Source organism: Octopus bimaculoides, chromosome 2 (assembly GCF_046866305.1).
Source record: "Octopus bimaculoides isolate indiv1 chromosome 2, ASM4686630v1, whole genome shotgun sequence".
NCBI lineage: Eukaryota > Metazoa > Mollusca > Cephalopoda > Octopoda > Octopodidae > Octopus > Octopus bimaculoides.
In genome coordinates, this window is record NC_142929.1 from 125,711,765 (window position 1) to 125,731,764 (window position 20,000).

Genomic DNA, 20,000 nt, shown 5'->3' on the forward strand with positions numbered 1-20,000 from the left:
AAGTCAAGTGGATTGATGGCTGATGATATCAATTAATCCTTTCCCCTCAAAATCATTAACTTTGTGCCTAATTCAGAAAGCATAATAATTATGTGGTAAGCCTGTGGCATGCTTTTACTAATTGTTTTAGGTGCCTTTGTAGCTGTGAGCTGACATAGACACTCACTCGGACCTTTCAACCTTGACTCAGCTAAACATCAAGGATATCATAGTTACAAGGAGGGAGAGCTGCACTGAGACTCATCTGGTACTCATTTTCAGCCGAATAAACTAGAGCAGCATGAAATGAAGTGTTTTCCTGAAGGACATAATGTTCTGCTCACTCTAGGAATCAAACCTATGGCTTTATGATCATGAGTTTAACATCTTAACCATTAAGCACATAGCCTTATGTTTGCATAATCATGTTACAAAACAGAGGACACATTGTACAGTATAGTCCTTTGTATCTGAAGTTAAAATGACAGCCTGATCAAAGACGGGATGTTTCCATTTATATGTTTTGCTAGATCAGATCTGGTGGGAACTCCAACAAAACAACCTCGATAATTTCAAATTGTGGTGGTGGAGCTAGTGGTCTTGCTAAGATGTGATAGTTTCAGGAAAAAAGGTTTCCTTGTGAGGCATGTTCTGTGTTTTATATCACGGGCCTTGTTGGGTATGGGTTGAAAGGTCTTGGGTATCCATTAAATTACAAAATTATTTAGAAATGAACAGTGAAAATGGTTTTATGATTGCATTCATAACAGGTGTAGCAAGAGAACCAACAGAGCCATTTATGCTGTGCATTTCCAAATACTTACATGCATCATCATCATCATCATCATCACCACCATCATCATCATTTAATGTCCATTTTTCACGCTGGCTTAGGTTATGGAGGCATACTGTTGACAATTCTGATTAAGATGAAACTGTACTCTCCAGTGTTTCTAGCTCTGCTTTGCTCATGAGGTAGTTATTTACTCTGTTAGTATATATAAGTGTGCTTTCACATGGCTATAAGTAGTTTAACTCTCATCTCTAGCAATATATGTGCTTGTAGAACATACAATCACAATTAGTGACGTCTAAATTTTGCCTGTATGGCTCATATTACACCCAACTTCCCACATTGATTTTATACTCTGTGTGTGTGTGTGTGTGTGTGTGTGTGTGTGTGTATATTACTAACAGAGGTAGCAGCTCTCTGTCTGAACATCGCCCATCCCATTATTATTGTAGCAGCTATGCTTTCAGAACAACCATCCCAACTTCTAACTTGGTCACCTAAGTAATGGAAACTAGTCTACTATTAGGAATCACCTTTGGCATATGAGGGAGTCTATTTTTTGTACATTCCTAGTGTTTAATGTACCTGTACATCTGCTACTTGTAAAGACTAATCATCCAGTTAGTCATCCAGTGATACTACTGCACCACTTATGTGTTCATAGCTTGCACTGTGTACACTTTATGGAGTTCTTCCTGACACCTTTTCTAGATATAGAAAGAGGATAGTATTGGTGGTGTTTCTTCCACCATTGCCTTTCTCCCAGATCCTCCTTTTTCTCCACCGTGCCCCCCTGCACCACTCCCTTAGACACCATGGACTCTTTCAATGCCAACTGGGGGGTGGTAGCACTCACTTTGAGAACCAATGATCTACAACATCATTCCACCACCACGTCATCCTAGGTCTGGTTGGGACTTTGCATCAGCTGCAGATTTGGTCTGTGGCACTCAGCAAGCTGTCCTGCATGAATTCCCAGTTGCCCTCTATGTTACAGGTTTGTAGTTCCTCCACCTTCTTGTCAAATTTCTCAATTAGGGTGTCCCTAAATCTCTGACCATATAAAGGATCCTTAAGATTCCAAATCCTTCTTGATCTGCTTCTTGGCATGACTAGTCTATGCTGGAGTTGGGGGTGGTGGACATCCTTCATCAGAGAAGGTCTTAGCATTTATGAGCAACTATGCATCTTGCTGTCTGGTGAGAATGTGATTGATCTGGCTAGCATTGTCACCTGATTGATTGGTTAACAGGTGACTGGCTGGCTTCCTTAAGTTGGTGTTGCAGATCAATAAGTTATTTGCATCACAGAACTCCAGTAGCCTTGTTCCCTCTTTGTTTCAGGAAGCAATTCCATGGCCTCCATGTACACCATGGAAAATACCTGGCTGCTGCCCAACATGTCCATTGAAATCACCAGCGATGAAGATGAGATTGTTGTCATTCATCTTTGAGGTAGCCTGCAGAAGAGTATCATAAAAACAGTCCTTTTGTTCATTTGGAAGACCTGCCTGGGTGGGGGTGCATAGGCAGAGATAATTGTTGCTGTAGTATTCTGCAATACTAGCCTGAGCTTAAGTACTCTATTGCACACCCTGACTACTTCTATGACCTTATCAAACCATTTCTCTGCAAGAAGTATGCCCATACCACCTACACCATCACTGTTACCTTCCCAGAAGATTTTATACCTATATGTCTTGCCTGTGAGGAACCTGGCTGAAGCTCCCTTCCACCTTATTTCGTGAATGCAACATGCCATCGTTCAAGCATCTCAACATTCTCACCAGACCTACCTTTCAATGTGTCTACATTGACAGTGCTAACTCGGAGAACTTGGAAAGGGATGTGGGAGGGAACATAGGAAGAGAGGATGGTATTCAGCATCTGAGCATTTGATAACAGACATGTCATATCAGTTGTTCTCACTTTAATCTACTATCATTCAATCACGTTCAGATTGCTGCCCCTCTTGGGAGTGAGTGTGATACAAGCATTGTTAATATAAGCATTAGTGATGCAAACATAAATGGGTCAGTGTTTAAATTAAGTAAATAAACAGCTGTTAGTTAATTCATTATGAGAGTAGAGAGAAGGGAGTAGGTGGTTTGTTAAGTTACTAAATAGGGAATGCAGTCTCCTTTTGATGCAGTAAAGTGGATGAGATTACTGGTGGTGGTGGTGGGGCTATGATGGCCTTGTGATACAGAGGAGATACTTCCGGTACTGGTGGTGGTGCAGAGACAGGGTGACAAAGAGATTTCCGATATAAGAGAAGAGATTTGGTGAAATGAATAGAAACTTAAAGAGAAAGAAAGTTATGTATATTGATAGATAAAACATTTTGTTGACAAATACAATATTGAGGTCAGTGAACCCAACTATTTAGTTGCAGAACATATGTGTAAGTGTATGAGATAGATGAACAGACCCTGGACCTATTGCTATAATAGATTTCTTTCTGTTAGGAGGTACAAGCACTTAGACCCATATGTACACTCACTATGGTAACTTCAGCCTACCAAATTCAGTCACAGGGCTTCGGTCAGCCCAAGGTTATAGCAAAAGACACTTGCCCAAGGTACCACACAGTGGGACTGAATGTGAAACCTTGTGGCTGGGAGGCAAGCTTCCTAACCACACAGCCATGCCTGCATCTACTAAATGATTTCTTTCTTTCTTTCTTTCAGCCTGACATGGATGATGTAGCAGAATATGGTGTTATACCCTACTTGGTGGAAAGAGGAGCTGATATCAATGCCCAAGACACATATGGCAGCACACCTTTGCATTTTGCAGCCATGAGAGGAAACGATGTCGCTGTCACTCTACTTGTACAGTTCTCTGATATCGAAATTGATGTGAGTTTTTTTCCCTTTTTTTTTTTTTGTCTATATGTACTGATACTGTTGTGATGATAGCACTACTGCTACAACCAACACCAGCACCACCACAACCACTACTACTGCTACTACTACTACTACTTCTACTACTACCACCACCACCACCACCACCACCACCATCACCACCACCACCAGCACCACTACTTCCACTACCACTACCACCACCACCACCACCACCACCACATCCAAAACCACCACCACCACCACCGTTTCCGCTGCTCCCACCATCACCACCAGCACTAATTACTACCTATTTTCTTATTTCTTTCTATTAGTTTCATTGAATTATGAAAATAAGTTTACATTTCTTTTTTGTCCTTTTATTATATTCTCTCAGAAAGTCGACAAAACCCAAATGACTGCCTTGCATACTGCTGCACGTTACAACCAAAGGGCCGTTGCAGAAGCCTTGATAAATGCTGGTGCAAAAATTCGATGCTTTGACGATGAGAGATGCACACCTTTATTTTATGCTTGCTTTCATGGTTGTTTAGATATTGTCAATCTACTATTTGATGCGGCTACAAAAGAAGACGAATGGATTGTTTGTTATGAGGTAAGTTTGTTTTTTATCTTTATTTTAAGGTTGTTATTGTTCTATATCTATATTAGACTGCATCAGTAATCATCATCATTGTTTAACGTCTGCTTTCCATGCTGGCATGGGTTGGACGGTTTGACTGAGGACTGGCAAGCCAGGTGGCTACACCAGGCTCCAATCTGATCTGGCAAGATTTCTACAGCTGGATGCCCTTCCTAACGCCGACCACTCCAAGAGTGTAGTGGGTGCTTTTTATGTGCCACCAGCACGGGGGCCAGTCAGGTGGCACTGGCATCGACCACACTTGAATGGTGCTTTTTACGTGCCACCGGCATAGGACATCAGGATATATATATATTACATACATCTAGCATAATGGATGTCCACTTAGTGGTCATCCCTCTTATATGTATATAATATAATTTTTCTGAATCTTCAGATTTTTCAATATGCTAGGCCACTGGTTTTAAATTGATATTAATCAAATTAATATTCAATTTTTCACCCTTATTCATCATCATCATCGCTTAACGTCCGCTTGGGTTGGACGATTTGACTGAGGACTGGTGAACCAGATGGCTACACCAGGCTACAATCTGATCTGGCAGAGTTTCTCCAAGAGTGTAGTGGGTGCTTTTACGTGCCACTGGCACGAAGGCCAGTTAGGCAGTACTGGCAACGGCCACGCTCGAAATGGTGTATTTTATGTGCCACCTGCGCAGGAGCCAGTCCAGTGGCACTGGCAACGATCTTGCTCAAATGTCTTTTCATGTACCCCTGGCACAAGTGCCAGGAAGGCGACATTGGTAATGATCACGCTCAATGTATATCTATATATATATATATTTATATATATATATATCATCATCATCGTTTAACGTCCGCTTTCCATGCTAGCATGGGTTGGACGATTTGACTGAGGACTGGTGAAACCGGATGGCAACACCAGGCTCCAGTCTGATTTGGCAGAGTTTCTACAGCTGGATGCCCTTCCTAACGCCAACCACTCAGAGAGTGTAGTGGGTGCTTTTACGTGTCACCCGCACGAAAACGGCCACGCTCGAAATGGTGTCTTTTATGTGCCACCCGCACAAGCCAGTCCAGGGGCACTGGCAACGATCTCGCTCGAAAATCCTACAGGAGCCAGTCAGGCGGTACTGGCAACGGCCACGCTCAAAATGGTGCATCTCATGTGCCACCCGCACAAGAACCAGTCCAGGGGCACTGGCAACGATCTTACTTGGCTTGCCGGGTCTTCTCACGCACAGCCCATTTCCAAAGGTCTCGGTCCGTAGTCATCGCCTCGGTGAGGCCCAATGTACGAAGGTCTTGCCTCACCACCTCAGCCCAGGTCTTCCTGGGCCTACCTCTTCCACGGGTTCCCTCAACTGTTAGGGTGTGGCACTTTTTCACGCAGCTATCCTCCTCCATTCTCACCACATGTCCATACCAGCGCAATCGTCTCTCTTGCACGCCACAACTGATGCTTCTAATGTTCAGCTTTTCTCTCAAGATACTTACACTCTGACGGGTATTCACATTGACATTACACATCCAACGGAGCATACTGGCTTCATTCCTTGCGAGCTTACGTATGTCCTCAGCAGTTACAGCCCATGTTTCACTGCCATGTAGCATGGTTGTTCGTACGCATGCGTCATACAGTCTGCCTTTTACTCTGAGTGAGAGTCCCTTTGTCGCCAGCAGGGGTAAGAGCTCTCTAAACTTTGCCCAGGCTATTCTTATTCTAGCAGCTACACTTTCAGCGCACCCACCCCCACTACTAACTTGGTCGCCCAGATAGCGGAAGCTATCGACTACCTCTAGTTTTTCACCCTGGAATGAGATAGAAGTTGTTTCCTGTTTGTTTGCAGTCTTTATTGCACCTGAACATCTGCCACAAACAAAAACTAACTTGCTAGTTAACCTGCCTTTGATGTTGCTGCACCTCTTATGTGTCCATAGCTTGCACCGGGTACATCTTATAGAGTTACTACCTACTCCTTTTCTACATACTGAGCAGGGCCATCTACTTGAAGGGGTTTGTGTTTTATCTACCTTCCTACTTATTAGGATTTTGGTTTTAGCTAGGTTGACTCTAAGGCCCTTCAATTCTAGACCTTGCTTCCACACCTGAAACTTCTCCTCTAGTTCTGATAGTGACTCCGCAATTAGGGCAAGGTCATCAGCATAGAGGAGCTCCCAGGGGCAACCTGTCTTGAACTCCTCTGTGATTGCCTGGAGGACTATGGTAAATAATAGGGGGCTGAGGACGGAACCTTGGTGGACCCCTACCTCTACCCGGAATTCATTGCTGTACTCATTTCCAACCCTCACCTTACTGGCCGCATCTCTGTACATGGCTCGCACAGCTCTCACTAGCCATTCTTCTATCCCAAGTTTCCTCATTGACCACCAGATAAGGGATCGGGGGACCCTGTCAAAGGCTTTCTCCATGTCAACGAAAGCCAGGTACAGAGGTTTATCCTTGGCTAGGTATTTCTCTTGCAACTGTCTCACTAGAAATAAGGCATCAGTAGTGCTTTTACCTGGCACGAACCCAAACTGCATCTCATCTAAATTGATTCGCTCCCTAATTAGTTGGGCTATGACCCTCTCTGTAACTTTCATAACCTGATCTAACAGCTTGATGCCTCTGTAATTATTTGTATCTAAAGCGTCCCCTTTACCTTTGTAGCAGTTGACTATGATGCTGCTACACCAGTCATAGGGTATGACTCCTTCGTGTATCACCTGGTTCGTAATACGGGTGACTAGGCTATAGCCAACACTGCCAGATATTTTGAGCATCTCTGCAGTGATTCCTGATGGGCCGGGGGCTTTCCCGGTCTTCATACTCTTAATTGCTTTATCTACCCTGGTACTATCAACTCGGATAGCTGGTCCCTCTATTGGGTCGACATAAGGCAGGCTCTCTTTCTCCCATTCATTCTCTTTATTAAGCAATCTATCGTAGTGGCATCTCCAGACCTCTTTCTTTGCATCCTCATTTAATGCAAGCGTACCATCATCCATGCGAACACATTTCTCTCCTACAACATCACTATTCTCTCTCCTACACTGTCTTGCAACCCGAAATACCTCGAGTCTTTGGTCCTCACGGCGCAGAACATTGGCAAATCTTTCCTTATCTGCTTCCCCTCTGGCTAAATAAACCTGTCGCCTAGCCTCCCTTCTGGCACATTGGTACAATTCCCTGCTACCACCGTTCTTCCAGTCCTTCCAAGCTTGTTTCTTTTGTCTAATAGCCCTGTCTACCTCCTTGTTCCACCACCACGTTACTCTGGGTTGGGAGGGGACCTTACACCACCCACAAATCTGGTCGGTGGCTTTCAACAGGTTGTCCCGCAGAAATCTCCAATTGTCTTCCACGTTGTATGATGCTATATCCCCTTCTATTTCGTTAAATGCTTCAAGTAACTTGTCTCTAAGTCTCTGTCCGTTTGCAGGGTCTTTAAGCTTCCACACCCTTCTTCTCCAAGCCTGTCTAATTCTGGGCACCCATTTTGCCTTGATCCCAAAGTCGCTAACTACTAATCTATGTTGTGGGGTACATTCTTCGCCAGGGTAGGTTTTGGCATTTATAAGCCGCCCTCTTTCATATATATATATATATCTTTATATATATTCACAAAAACCTGTTACTTCATGTTTCCGTTCATCAGACAGTTGTGATCACAACTGTCCAATGAACGGAAATGTGAATCTCTGAGTAATAGTTTTTTTGTGATGTTTTTGCAGCTTTAATAAAACAGCACATTGCTCTACTTTTGAGTTGTGAAAGGATTTTGACCACCCCTCAAGTGACTAAAAGGTGAACTGACTCATTGTTATAAAACAAAGAACCGTGTGCAATCGGCAGTTCATGTTGGTAGCAGTTCACTGTGAGCCTTTGATATAGAATATTGGGTCTTGTGGAATAGTAGTAGTAGTAGTAGTGTGTTGTGTATATCCTTTCTTCCCCCTGCTTTGTTATGTTATATATCCAATTCAACGATATAAAACTTCACTATTTGAGTACTATTTTGTCCACCGTATTCATAGAAGACGTAGCTGAATATGTCCACCTTATTCATGCATATATATTCATGCTTATTCATGTGTATATGTATGTATGTATATATATATATATATAATGGCTTATGTAAATGTTATGCATGAAACTCTGGGCCCTTTAGCCACGTTGTAATTTCTATCAATCATCATCATTGTTTTAGCATTTTTTCAGGTGCCATCATGCTGCATAAAGAAGTGCTGAGTTTTAATTGTGGAGGGTACCTGTGGAAGGGGTAGACTCTGGAAGGAATGGGATGAAGTGGTGAGAAAGGATATTTAGATGTTGGGCCTCACTGAAGAAATGATGGGGGATTGGGAGATATGGCGATTTGCTGTACTTGATAAGATGCATCAAGCTAAGTGAAACCGGTGTTTTCCACACATACAGGCTTGTTCTCTTAGGCGCTGGTGCCACATAAAAAGCACCCATGCTGGTGCTGTGTAAACGCAACCATGCAAAAAGGAAAGAGCACACTCTGTTAAGTGGTTGGCATTAGGAAGGGCATCCAGCCCTAGAAACCATGCCACAACAGGCAATTGGAGCCTGGACAGCTCCCAGCTGGCCAGTTCTATGTCAAACCAAACCAAGCCAGATTGGAAAGCAGACATGAAATGATGATGATGCTGATGATATTTCAGTATTTTAATTTTTTAATTTTTCTTTTTTTTTAATTTATAAAATTTTTTGAAGGATAAATGAATTCCTTTTCTTTTTAGTTGGTTGCTGATAAAAATATAGATGGGAAAACCTGTCTTCATGCTGCAGTTGATGGAGGATTTGCAGAAGTGGCAAAAATATGTTTAATGAGAGGTAAATAATCAAATTCTTTTACCAACATGTATCTTACTTATATTTACCACTAAAAAAATGACAATTTTGTTATGTAATATTCTGGTGTTGGTTTGTTTATGTTCTCATAACTTAACAGTTTGGCAATAGAGACCAACAATAAATGTCAGGCTTTAAAAAACCCCAAAATAAATGGGTATTGGGGTTGATTTGTTCTGCTAAAGCCTTTAAGAAAATGGTGTCCCATGACTGAAAGGTAAAAGAGTAATCTTTTCTGCTTTGCTTTGGATATCCTGCCATTATTTTCTTCTTTTTAATTGATTTTAGGTGCAGATGTAAATGGTGTTGAATCAGACCGTTCCATGCCTCTCCATCGAGCTGCAATGTCTGGAAATATGGAATGTGTGAAACTGCTGGTTGATAACAGTGCTAGAATTGATGCCTATGATGAGGAGCAATCCACACCACTACATAAAGCTGCATTATATAATCATTATAATGTAGTTGACTACCTCATAAAATGGTGAGACTACAGATTAGTCTTATATTTGGTGTTAACCGTTTTGTTATAATATTTCTGTTAGAATTTGTTTCAGTTACTTTTTTTTTTAAAAGGAAGTATTTTATAAAATAACTCAGTCATTATTAGACTAGCGTTTGGAACATTTATTAACATGAAGTTTTAATTGAAGGTTATAATTTAGATCACTTTAAAACAAGAAGTTCATATCATACTAGCAACAGTAATCTTGGGTGGGTTGATATCAAAAGTTAATATGTCCAATGTGGCGCAGGAGTGGCTGTGTGGTAAGTAGCTTGCTTACCAACCACATGGTTCTGAGTTCATTCCCACTGCGTGACACCTTCTACTATAGCCTCGGGTCGACCAAAGCCTTGTGAGTGGATTTGATAGACAGAAACTGAAAGAAGCCCGTTGTATATATGTATATATATGTATGTGTGTGTATATGTTTGTGTGTCTGTGTTTGTCTCCCCAACATCGCTTGACAACCGATGCTGGTGTGTTTACGTCCCCGTAACTTAGCGGTTCGGCAAAAGAGACCGATAGAATAAGTACTAGGCTTACAAAGAATAAGTCCTGGGGTCGATTTGCTCGACTAAATGTGGTGCTCCAGCATGGCCACAGTCAAATGAGTGAAACGAGTAAAGAGTAAAGAGTAAGAGTATCATACACGCAACAGTAATCTTGGGTGGGTTGATATCAAAAGTTAATATGTCCAATGTGTTCAAAGCTGTAATGAAGATGCAGATTCTGTTTCCCATGCCATTATCTGTGAAGGTGCCTAGAGATTCAGGTGTTGAAGCTCTTGATTGTTAGACAGTAGGTTCAGTTCATGGATTGGACAACAGGTTGTATCCTTGAACAAGGCAATTCATTTCAAGTTGTATTAGTACATTTAGCTGAAAATGAGTATCAATACAAACTGGGACTAACCCTGCAATAAAGTGATGTCTTGTTCTGTGAGGAGTCATCTACTCTCAGCCTAAATGCATTAAAAATCCAAATTAGTACCAATTTCATGAACTCTGGGCCCTTTAGCCACGTTGTAACTTCTATCAATCATCATCATTGTTTTAGCATTTTTTCCATGCTCGCATGGGTTAAGTGGAATTGATTGAGGTAGATTTTGTATGGCCAGATGCCCTTTCTGTTTCCAGCTTTTACCTGTTCCCAAGTACATACACACACACACACACACGCGCGCACACACACACACACGCACACACACACACGCGCACACACACACACACACACACACACACACACACACACACACACACACACACACACACACACACAAACTTTGTTCCTATTCTATTACATATTATTTAGAACAAAAAGCAAAAAATCATAAATTTCCCATATACTTCATATTTTAATTATTCCCTACAGCTATCTCAATAGCATAAAGCATAATTATTTATATAATTATGAAATTGAAATACATAATTAATACATAATTATTTATACAATTATGAAATTAAAATAGAGGCTCCTATCTCTGCTGGCAACAAAGGGCCTCACCCTCAGAGTAAAAGGCTGATTGTATGATGCCTGTATGTGAACAGCTGTGTTACATGGCAGTGAAACATGGGCTGTGACAGCTGAGGACATGCACAGGCTTGAAAGAAATGAAGCTGGTATGCTTTGCTGGATGTGCATGTATGACAGAATGTAAGCACCTCAAGAGAAGGGAGGCATCAGATGTGTGCAAGAGAGACAACTGCACTGGTATGGTCATGTGATGCATATGTGATGCTGATATCAAACTGTAGAGGGAACCTGTGGTAGTGGTAGACCCAGGAAGGCATGGGACGAGGTGGTGAAGCATGATCTTTAAACTTTGGGCTTTGTGGACGTGATGACTAGTGACCGAAACCTTTGGCGATATGCTGTGCTTGAGAAAACCTGTCAAGCCAAGTGAAATTACAGTCATTGCTGATGCTGGTGTCATGTAACTGGCACCCATGCTGGGGGCATGGGAAAAGCACCTTTCGAGTGTTGGGCCTCATGGAAGCAATGACAAATGACCGGGACCTATGGAACTCTCTCCCTGTCTATATTTTTCCTGCAACAGCAATTTGCAGCTGTTCAAGAAGAACATCAATCACAGTGACCTCACCTGTCTTGATGAATCTATGGGAGTCATAGGTACTCCCTTTGGACCAAATCATGCACACACACAAAAAAAGAAAGAAAGGAAAGAAAAGAAAAAATACATCAAGAGAGTATACTCTTTTTACTCTTTTACTTGTTTTCAGTCATTTGACTGTAGCCATGCTGGAGCACCACCTTTAGTCGAGCAAATCGACCCCAGAACTTATTCTTTGGAAGCCTAGTACTTATTCTATTGGTCTCTTTTGCCGAACCACTAAGTTACGAGGATGTAAACACACCAGCATCGGTTGTCAAGCAAAGTTGTGGGGAGACAAACACACACACGCATACATACATACATATCTCTGTGTAGTGGGTTGATCCACTACTCAGGAAGAGCCTATTCTAGAGTACGTTCTGTCTTATCTTCGAAACGTCAGGTTAGAATAGAGGCAGCTGATGAAGGAATATTCCAAGTGGCTTTCCGTTTTCCTATGTGTTCGTTCCGTTGTCTGTAGTTCATTGTTCTAACGTCCTGTACCCTGATATGCATATATATATACACATGTAGATGTAAGTATGTACATATATGTGTGTATACATGTATATATATTCTTTGTATTATATATATATATATATATATATATATATATATATATATATATACAACAGGCTTCTTTCAGTTTCCGTCTACCAAATCCACTCACAAGGCTTTGGTTGGCCCGAGGCTATAGTAGAAGACACTTGCCCAAGGTGCCATGGTTCTTACCACACAGCCACTCCTACGCCTAGTAAAACATTTCAACATCTGGTGGATAACTTTCTGATATTCCAGCTTTTCTATCATTTTGCGACAAAGTTTTGATTCTATTTTATAAACATTTCGTTTCTTTATACCTTTTTCCATATAAATCCGAGGCCTTGTGTTTATACAAGAAATCATTCATTATAACAGCTGTGAAAGATACTTTCATTTATTCATGCCTACATGTACTAATACCTTATATTTTCTTACATTTATAACTTCTTGATCATGTTATCGTTTCTACAAAGTAAAAAAATATTTTAGGAATATACGGAATTAAAGTAAACCCTTTAATAACAATTTACAATGACTGTTTCATACTTTTTTAATACACTGGAGCATAGAAATTATACATGTATCGCACTTTCCATTAATTTACTGTAATTCTTTACTCTCTTTGTGTTCTTAGTGGTGCCCGTGTTAACAAGAGAGATAGTGACAGTTACACTCCACTACTGTTAGCAGCACTTCGTGGCCACAGTGAGACCATTGAGATATTGATGAATGCTTCTGCGGATCCTTTAGCAGTGGATAAATATGAAAAAACAGCTATTTACTTGGCCTCAGAAGAAAACAAAACACTAGTTCTCAAGGTTAATCTTTTTTCAGTTTTTAAACTTGACTTGCTTAAAATGCTTCTAATTTGAACAACATCTTGTTAATGCACTGCAGTATATAAATATGAAATATTAGTCATATTACAGAGTAGCATTAAACATGTTTACATTATGCTTGCATACACTGATACATAATAAACATCAAATATTTAATGTATAGAACTTTCCAGTGTGAAGTAAATACTGTATATATTTAGTACACCCAGGTACTCTCAAACCACTTCTGCAAAAACAGGAGGTGTTCTAGTGCATTCCATTTGAAGGGAGATGTGGGAAGACCTTGTCAGGAATTGGTGTCAATGCTATGGTGTTGGATACTACAGAAATGGATTTGGTCAACATACTTGTAAAGAAATACAAGGCAGTGACAAAAGCAAAGATTAATTTGAACAAATTGGTAGGCATGCAGCAGCTTGGCACCTGAAGAGGCAAGTCCATGCTAAAGACCAGCATTGTAGGGTGTTGTTTCAATAGGTCAATTAAGTTAGATAAGTCAGTTAAATTAGAGTCTGGTTTAGTCTGGACGTTCAGGATGAAGCTATAAGCCAGGTTGCCAGTCTTACCAAGGAAACTATTCCTGTAAGTTCACTCAGAGATAATGAATATATACATTGCTTCCATCATGTATTACTACCAGACTATTATGTCCTGTCCTAGTTCTCACCCAACCAATTTAGAATGTCTACTCTTTGTTTCTTGTGAAAGAGATATATTCCTTTGACTAAGGAGTTTGTCTGCTGTTAAAACCCTCAACATAAAGGAATAAGGATGTCATAGTTGATGGTGCACAGACATATGCAGAGGTTGCAGCTTCCTTAGAGATATAGGTAAAAAGGTATAGTTACCCATTGTGAAGTATATTTTCCCCCCAGCTCATCTCTTTGACATTCCTGGCTCAAGCAAAATCAAAAATTGGGTACTTGGCTTTAAGAATACTGTCAAGTATTCACAGCCTTCCATCAGTCAGTCAATGTTGGTGGTGGGACTTCCATTTGAGCATTTTATTAAGGATAATTGGTGGGGAAAATCAACGATGTTCTCAGAGAAAATTTGGACACCCATGAACCATCTGGTTGGTGTGTTTTAAAGGACTTTCAAACAAAAATCCTATGGTTAACTTCCACAGATCCCTAACCTGGCAGTGCTACTGATGGGGCATTGCCATTCCATGACAAGCTTTATGTGTATGGAAGCCCATTAGCCAAGTCTGTCTGAAATGTATGTAGAGTGGCTGTGTGCACCTGTTTAATGTCTAAGAATTGATGGTTTGTGGAATTTATTCAAACAGCAGTAGCCATATGGGGAATGGATATGCCCATCATCTCTGTCTATTGTGAATATTAGTCCACAGCCTTCCCTTGTCTGAGAAGGAGGGGTATTGGTGAATGGAATGAAATTGAAAATTTTTCTTTTCAGCCAATTCCATCTGGAAAAATTGGATGAAAATATGATGATAATGAAGATGAAGAATTAATACTTTTATCATTATGTATTTTATCTGATATCTAATGAATATTTGCTATTCTTTTCTAGAAACTTTTGGAATATCCTGGAATGAAAGATCAAGTTCATGCAAATGACCAATATGGTAATCGACCTTTACATGTGGCAGCAAAGGAAGGATTCACAGAAATTGTGATGGTAATATTTACTAATTAATATTGTGTAATCTATATATAGTGGCATTGTTACTTATTGAAAGAGTAACAAATTATGATCTGATTTCAATATTTCATTAATGACCATAACATCATTAATTTTGACCTGTGCTATAACATCATTAATTTTGACCTGTGCCATAACATCATTAATTTTGACCTGTGCCAGTGCCATCTTTGTGTTAAAACAAATGTAGACAAATAATAACAAATAAACATGCATATAAGTTTCAATAATATGGTTTTCAAAACTATAATATTGGTTTCAACACATGGTTTCATGTCCAAATTCTTGTAAAACAAATTAAAAAATTGATTTAATTTATTTTAGATTCTTTTAAGTCATGGAGCTGATATTATGGCCACGAATGACGACGAAGAAACACCAATACATTTAGCTTCAAAATTTGGACGAACTAAGTAAGCTTGCTTCTTTTTCTTTTAAATATTTCACTTTTGAATAATTTATACCATTTAATATTCACAATAGTTATGTGAATTCTCAAGAATGGCTTTCATTCAGATCCTGGCACAAAACAACTCTGAATTCAAACATTTTAAGAGGTCTTTTCTTGACTAACTGTCATGAGGCAGCATTTTTTTACAGTTATTTCCATTTATCTTCAGGAAATATTCATAAAACATCTTTCTAGATGGAAGAACACAATATTTTGCATTTGTCAATCCTTAAAATTTGCAATCTCTTAATGTTTGTTAACTCTTTGCCTGTCCTTTGCTGATACACAGAACACATTTTCTTGGTTTCCATGCATCATACACAGATGGCAGGGAAATATGTATTCTGGTGGTTGAAAAAAATTGGGAATGTGTATTTTGATACATGTTCTCAATTAACACTTTTCAATCACCAGAGTAACTTGAGACTAATGAGAAAAAGCTTTATATTACTCATAAATAAAAAGGACCTAGTAAAAGTCTGAAAACAAGCATGGATGTTTAAGATGTTTAAGACAAACTTATTAAAATGCTTTGGATAGGCAAAAGATTAAATGCTTTGTAATTTAGCTTCTGTTACAATCTTGGAGAAAAATCTCAGTTATGTTATCTCTCTTGGCTTAGTTAGAGAGGACCTTGCTAAATGACTTGAAATAAGCACTTAATTAACTTCTGTTACCTATATTTTCTATTTTTATCTGATAGCGTTGTTCGTGCACTTGTTAAAGCTGATAAATCTGTAGTGAAATCAGAAGATGAAGATTCCAATACACCTTTGCATATTGCTGCCCTTCACGGACATGACAAAGTTGGAGAAATTCTTATAAACTTTGGAGCTGATGTCGGTGCAGTGTAAGTAAAATCTCTGATTTATCTTGACATCTTTAACATACTCTGAATGTTCAGCTTTGCATTTGTTTGTTGCCATTTTATTAATTTATCTCTTTCTCTTATGTACACCTGTTCCCACCATCTCTCACTCTCCCTTTAATCCCTCCTCCTCCTCATCATCATCATCGTTTAACGTCCGCTTTCCATGCTAGCATGGGTTGGACGATTTGACTGAGGACTAGTGAAACCAGATGGCTACACCAGGCTCCAATCTGATTTGGCAGAGTTTCTACAGCTGGATGCCCTTCCTAACGCCAACCACTCCGAGAGTGTAGTGGGTGCTAAATTTTGTTTATTAGCTAATTAATTAGATCACCAGACACACATTACTATATTTGACATGAGATCTATCATTGTCCTTCTTTTTTGTCATTTATACGCCTTTATACAGCAAATAATTATAGTAATAGTGTATATAAAATAGCATCACACATGACCTTTCAATACAGAAACAGCAGTAACCTAACGCATTAGTGCCTAAATTATTTTATTTAATTTATTAGCAAAAATTTTTTTTATACAACTTTATCTGATACTAAATATATAAAAAAATTTTTATTGCAATATTTGAAAAACACTTCAGTCTTGATGACTAACTAAAATATCTCAGAAAAATACAGGTGTTGCAGAAATATGATGGATTAGCTTTGTGGCCCTAAAAAAAGGACCATGGGCACTAATGGGTTAATACACACACACACACACACACACACACACACACATGTATGTTTGTCTGTATGTATCATCATGATCTATCAGCATCATTTAATGTCCCTCTTTCACTGCTTGCATGGGTTGGATGGTGTGACAGGAACCAACAAGTCAGATGGCTGCCCTATACTTTAATATCCACTTTGGCATAGTTTCTATTACTGGATGCTCTTACTTATGCCAGCCATTTTATATAATGTATGGAGGGCTTTTCTTTGTGGCACTAGTGAGGCAACCAAATACTCAAGATCTCCCAACTAAGTGGGGTATGCTATTGAAGGATGTAAAAGTATTAAAGAGGGATAGGAACAGGTGTCATGCTGAAGAGATGAATACCTGACTTCCTCTGCTGGAAAAAGAGAGAGAGAGAGAGAAAAATGGTGAGGGTATACCTTCTGCAGGGTGGTTGGTGTTAGGAAGGGCATCCAACTGTAAAAGCCATGCCAAAACAAACACTGAAGCCAGGTGCAGTCTTCTGCCTAACCAGCTCCTATTAAACCATCCAACCCATGCCAGCATGGAAAGTGGACGTTAAATGATGATGGTGATGACACACACACACACACACATACACACACACACACATACACACACATACACACACACACAAACACACACAACAGACATCTTTCAGTCTCATTATCATTGTCATTTTAATGTCCATCTTTCTATGCTGGTATGGGTCAGAAGAAATTTGTTGAGGTAGATTTTCTACAGCAGAATGCTCTTCCTGTCATCAACCCTCACCTGTTTCCAAGTAAGGTTATATTTACTCATGACCAGATATGATACTGTTTGTATGTTGGTGACACTTGTTTACAACTATCACATGATGTCAAGGCAAGAAGACAGTAGCACACATACACTCATGCACACACACACATCCACATAAACATGCACACACACACACACACATGCACATGTACACGCACACATATATGACGAGCTTCTTTTCTGTTTCCATCTACCAGACTCATTCACAAGGCTTTGGTCAACCTGGAGCTATTGTAGAGACACTCACACACAGTGCAGCACCAAGGTCACTTTGTTGTGAAGCAAACTTCTAAGCTATCCTGTTACCATACCTATACTGTTATCACACCTGAGATACAATTGAATGAAGCTTAGCTTTTGCTTCTCTTAGGTGCAAACATCACATTGATAATCCCTCATTTGTCATGGTCCTACATGTAACTAGTTTGATTTGGAATTTTATAGAATTTCCTATTATGAAGCTTTGCATCATACTATCATACAATCATACAATACCATGAGAAACTGGTTAAAAGCAAACAGTTGCAATAACAACAGCAGCAGAAGGAGTAACTACAAGCACATAATTTAGTTCAATTGTTTTGGTTATGGTTGCTGTGTAGAGATAATTAACAGATAGTACTGTATCATCATGTGGAGGTGCGTGGCTTAGTGGTTAGGGTGTCAGCATCATGATTGTAAGATTGTGGTTTCGATTCCTGGACTGGACTGTGTGTTGTGTTCTTGAGCAAAACACTTCATTTCATGTTGCTCCATTCCACTCAGCTGGCAAAAATGAGTAACGTTATGATGGACTGGCGTCCCACCCAGCTGGGGAACACATACACCATTGAAACTGGGAAACCGGGCCCATGAGCCTTGCTAGGCTTTAAAAGGGTGCAAAGAAAAGAGACTGTATAATCATAATTCTACCACAACATGACAATTATATTGTAGTGTGTGACAATTATGTAATGATGATAAATAACATTTATTTATATATTTTTCTTAATGTTTAACAGATGTTTTAATTTCAGAATGAAGTAAAAAAAAAAAAATTCCAGGCATGGCTGTGTGGTAAAAAGCTTGCTTCCTAACCACATAGTCCTGGGTTCAGTCCTCCTGTATGATGCCTTGGACAGGTGTCTTCTACTATAGCCTTGGACTGACCAAAGCCTTGTGAGTGCATTTGGTAGATGGAAACTGAGAGAAGCCCATTGTATATATGTGTATGCTGAGACCCCCTTCGGTCATGACTGACCATGGGATTATACCTAGAAAGTAATCCTTCCAGGCACAAGTCCGGGTAAGGTTGTTGTTTATGGAAGACCAGCAGTCGCCCATGCATACCGGCCTTCCCTCTCCATGCCACCAGTGTTATCCAAGGGAAAGGCAAAGACCGATACAGCTTGGCACCTGTGACATCACAACTCATTTTACAGCTGAGTGGACTGGAGCAATGTGAAATAAAGTGTCTTGCTCAAGAACACAATGGCAAGCTACTTACCACACAGCCATAAAAAAAAAACCCAATCTTCAATTATCATTTAAAAAAAATATTTATTATTATTTGCTTTCCATCTTTTCAAATATTTTCCAGTAACAACAATATGTGGACACCGTTGGATTGTGCAGCTGCTAATGGATGGACTCATATGGCAATGATTCTTTTAGATTCTGATAGTTTAGTGGACCCTGCAGATAAATCTAAGGTTTGTATAGTAGATGGTTAAATCAGTTTATTCTCTATATGTGATGTGCTAAGACTAGTGTCTCTCACCAACTGTATATTTCTTTATTTGTAGACAACTCCCCTCCATCTTGCTTGCCGTAATGGACATCTACGAATGGTACGGCTCTTACTGCAGAGAAATGCTAGTGTAAGTCAAAGGGATTCAGATGGAAATAATTGTCTTGATTTGGCAATTGATAATAATAACAAGTAAGTGATTTTCAGTATGAAAAAATATTGCTACTTCAAGAAGTATTGGCTTTGTTTAACCTCTTAGCATCTATATATATAAAAATGAGAATGTGTGTCTGTCTGTCTGTCTGTCTGTCTGTGTGAATCCCTAAAACTCGAGAACTACGCAACCAATTTCATTCAAATTTTACACATGCCTTACTTAGGGTTCCAGTTGTGTTTTAGTCAAAAAAAAAATATTAATTTCTTGCAGAGTTCGAGCACACGGCAACATAATATCTCCTCCACTATTTAAGTATTACGTGTCAAAAGTGAAACAAAAACACTCATGTCAAATACTTTCACTTTAAAAATGAAACTATTCCACTAACTGAAACAATCACATTTCGATACTGTAGTGACAGATACTTTCACAGAGAGAGAAAGAGAGAAAGAGAGAGACAGAAAGAGAGAGAGAGAGAGAGAGAGAGAGAGAGAGAGAGA

General features: G+C 39.7%; 1 protein-coding gene across 1 annotated transcript in view; it reads left to right on the top strand.

The window, feature by feature from the left end:
* Positions 1–20,000, top strand: part of LOC106871015 (transient receptor potential cation channel subfamily A member 1 homolog) — a 66,634-nt gene that overhangs the window by 15,987 nt on the left and 30,647 nt on the right. Inside the window, exons 4-13 of the mRNA XM_089347645.1 lie at positions 3,462–3,632; positions 4,012–4,230; positions 9,010–9,103; positions 9,410–9,605; positions 12,917–13,100; positions 14,658–14,765; positions 15,114–15,202; positions 15,944–16,090; positions 19,194–19,305; positions 19,399–19,535. Coding sequence (XP_089203771.1) covers positions 3,462–3,632; positions 4,012–4,230; positions 9,010–9,103; positions 9,410–9,605; positions 12,917–13,100; positions 14,658–14,765; positions 15,114–15,202; positions 15,944–16,090; positions 19,194–19,305; positions 19,399–19,535 — 1,457 coding nt within the window. The remainder of the gene's footprint in view (positions 1–3,461; positions 3,633–4,011; positions 4,231–9,009; positions 9,104–9,409; positions 9,606–12,916; positions 13,101–14,657; positions 14,766–15,113; positions 15,203–15,943; positions 16,091–19,193; positions 19,306–19,398; positions 19,536–20,000) is intronic.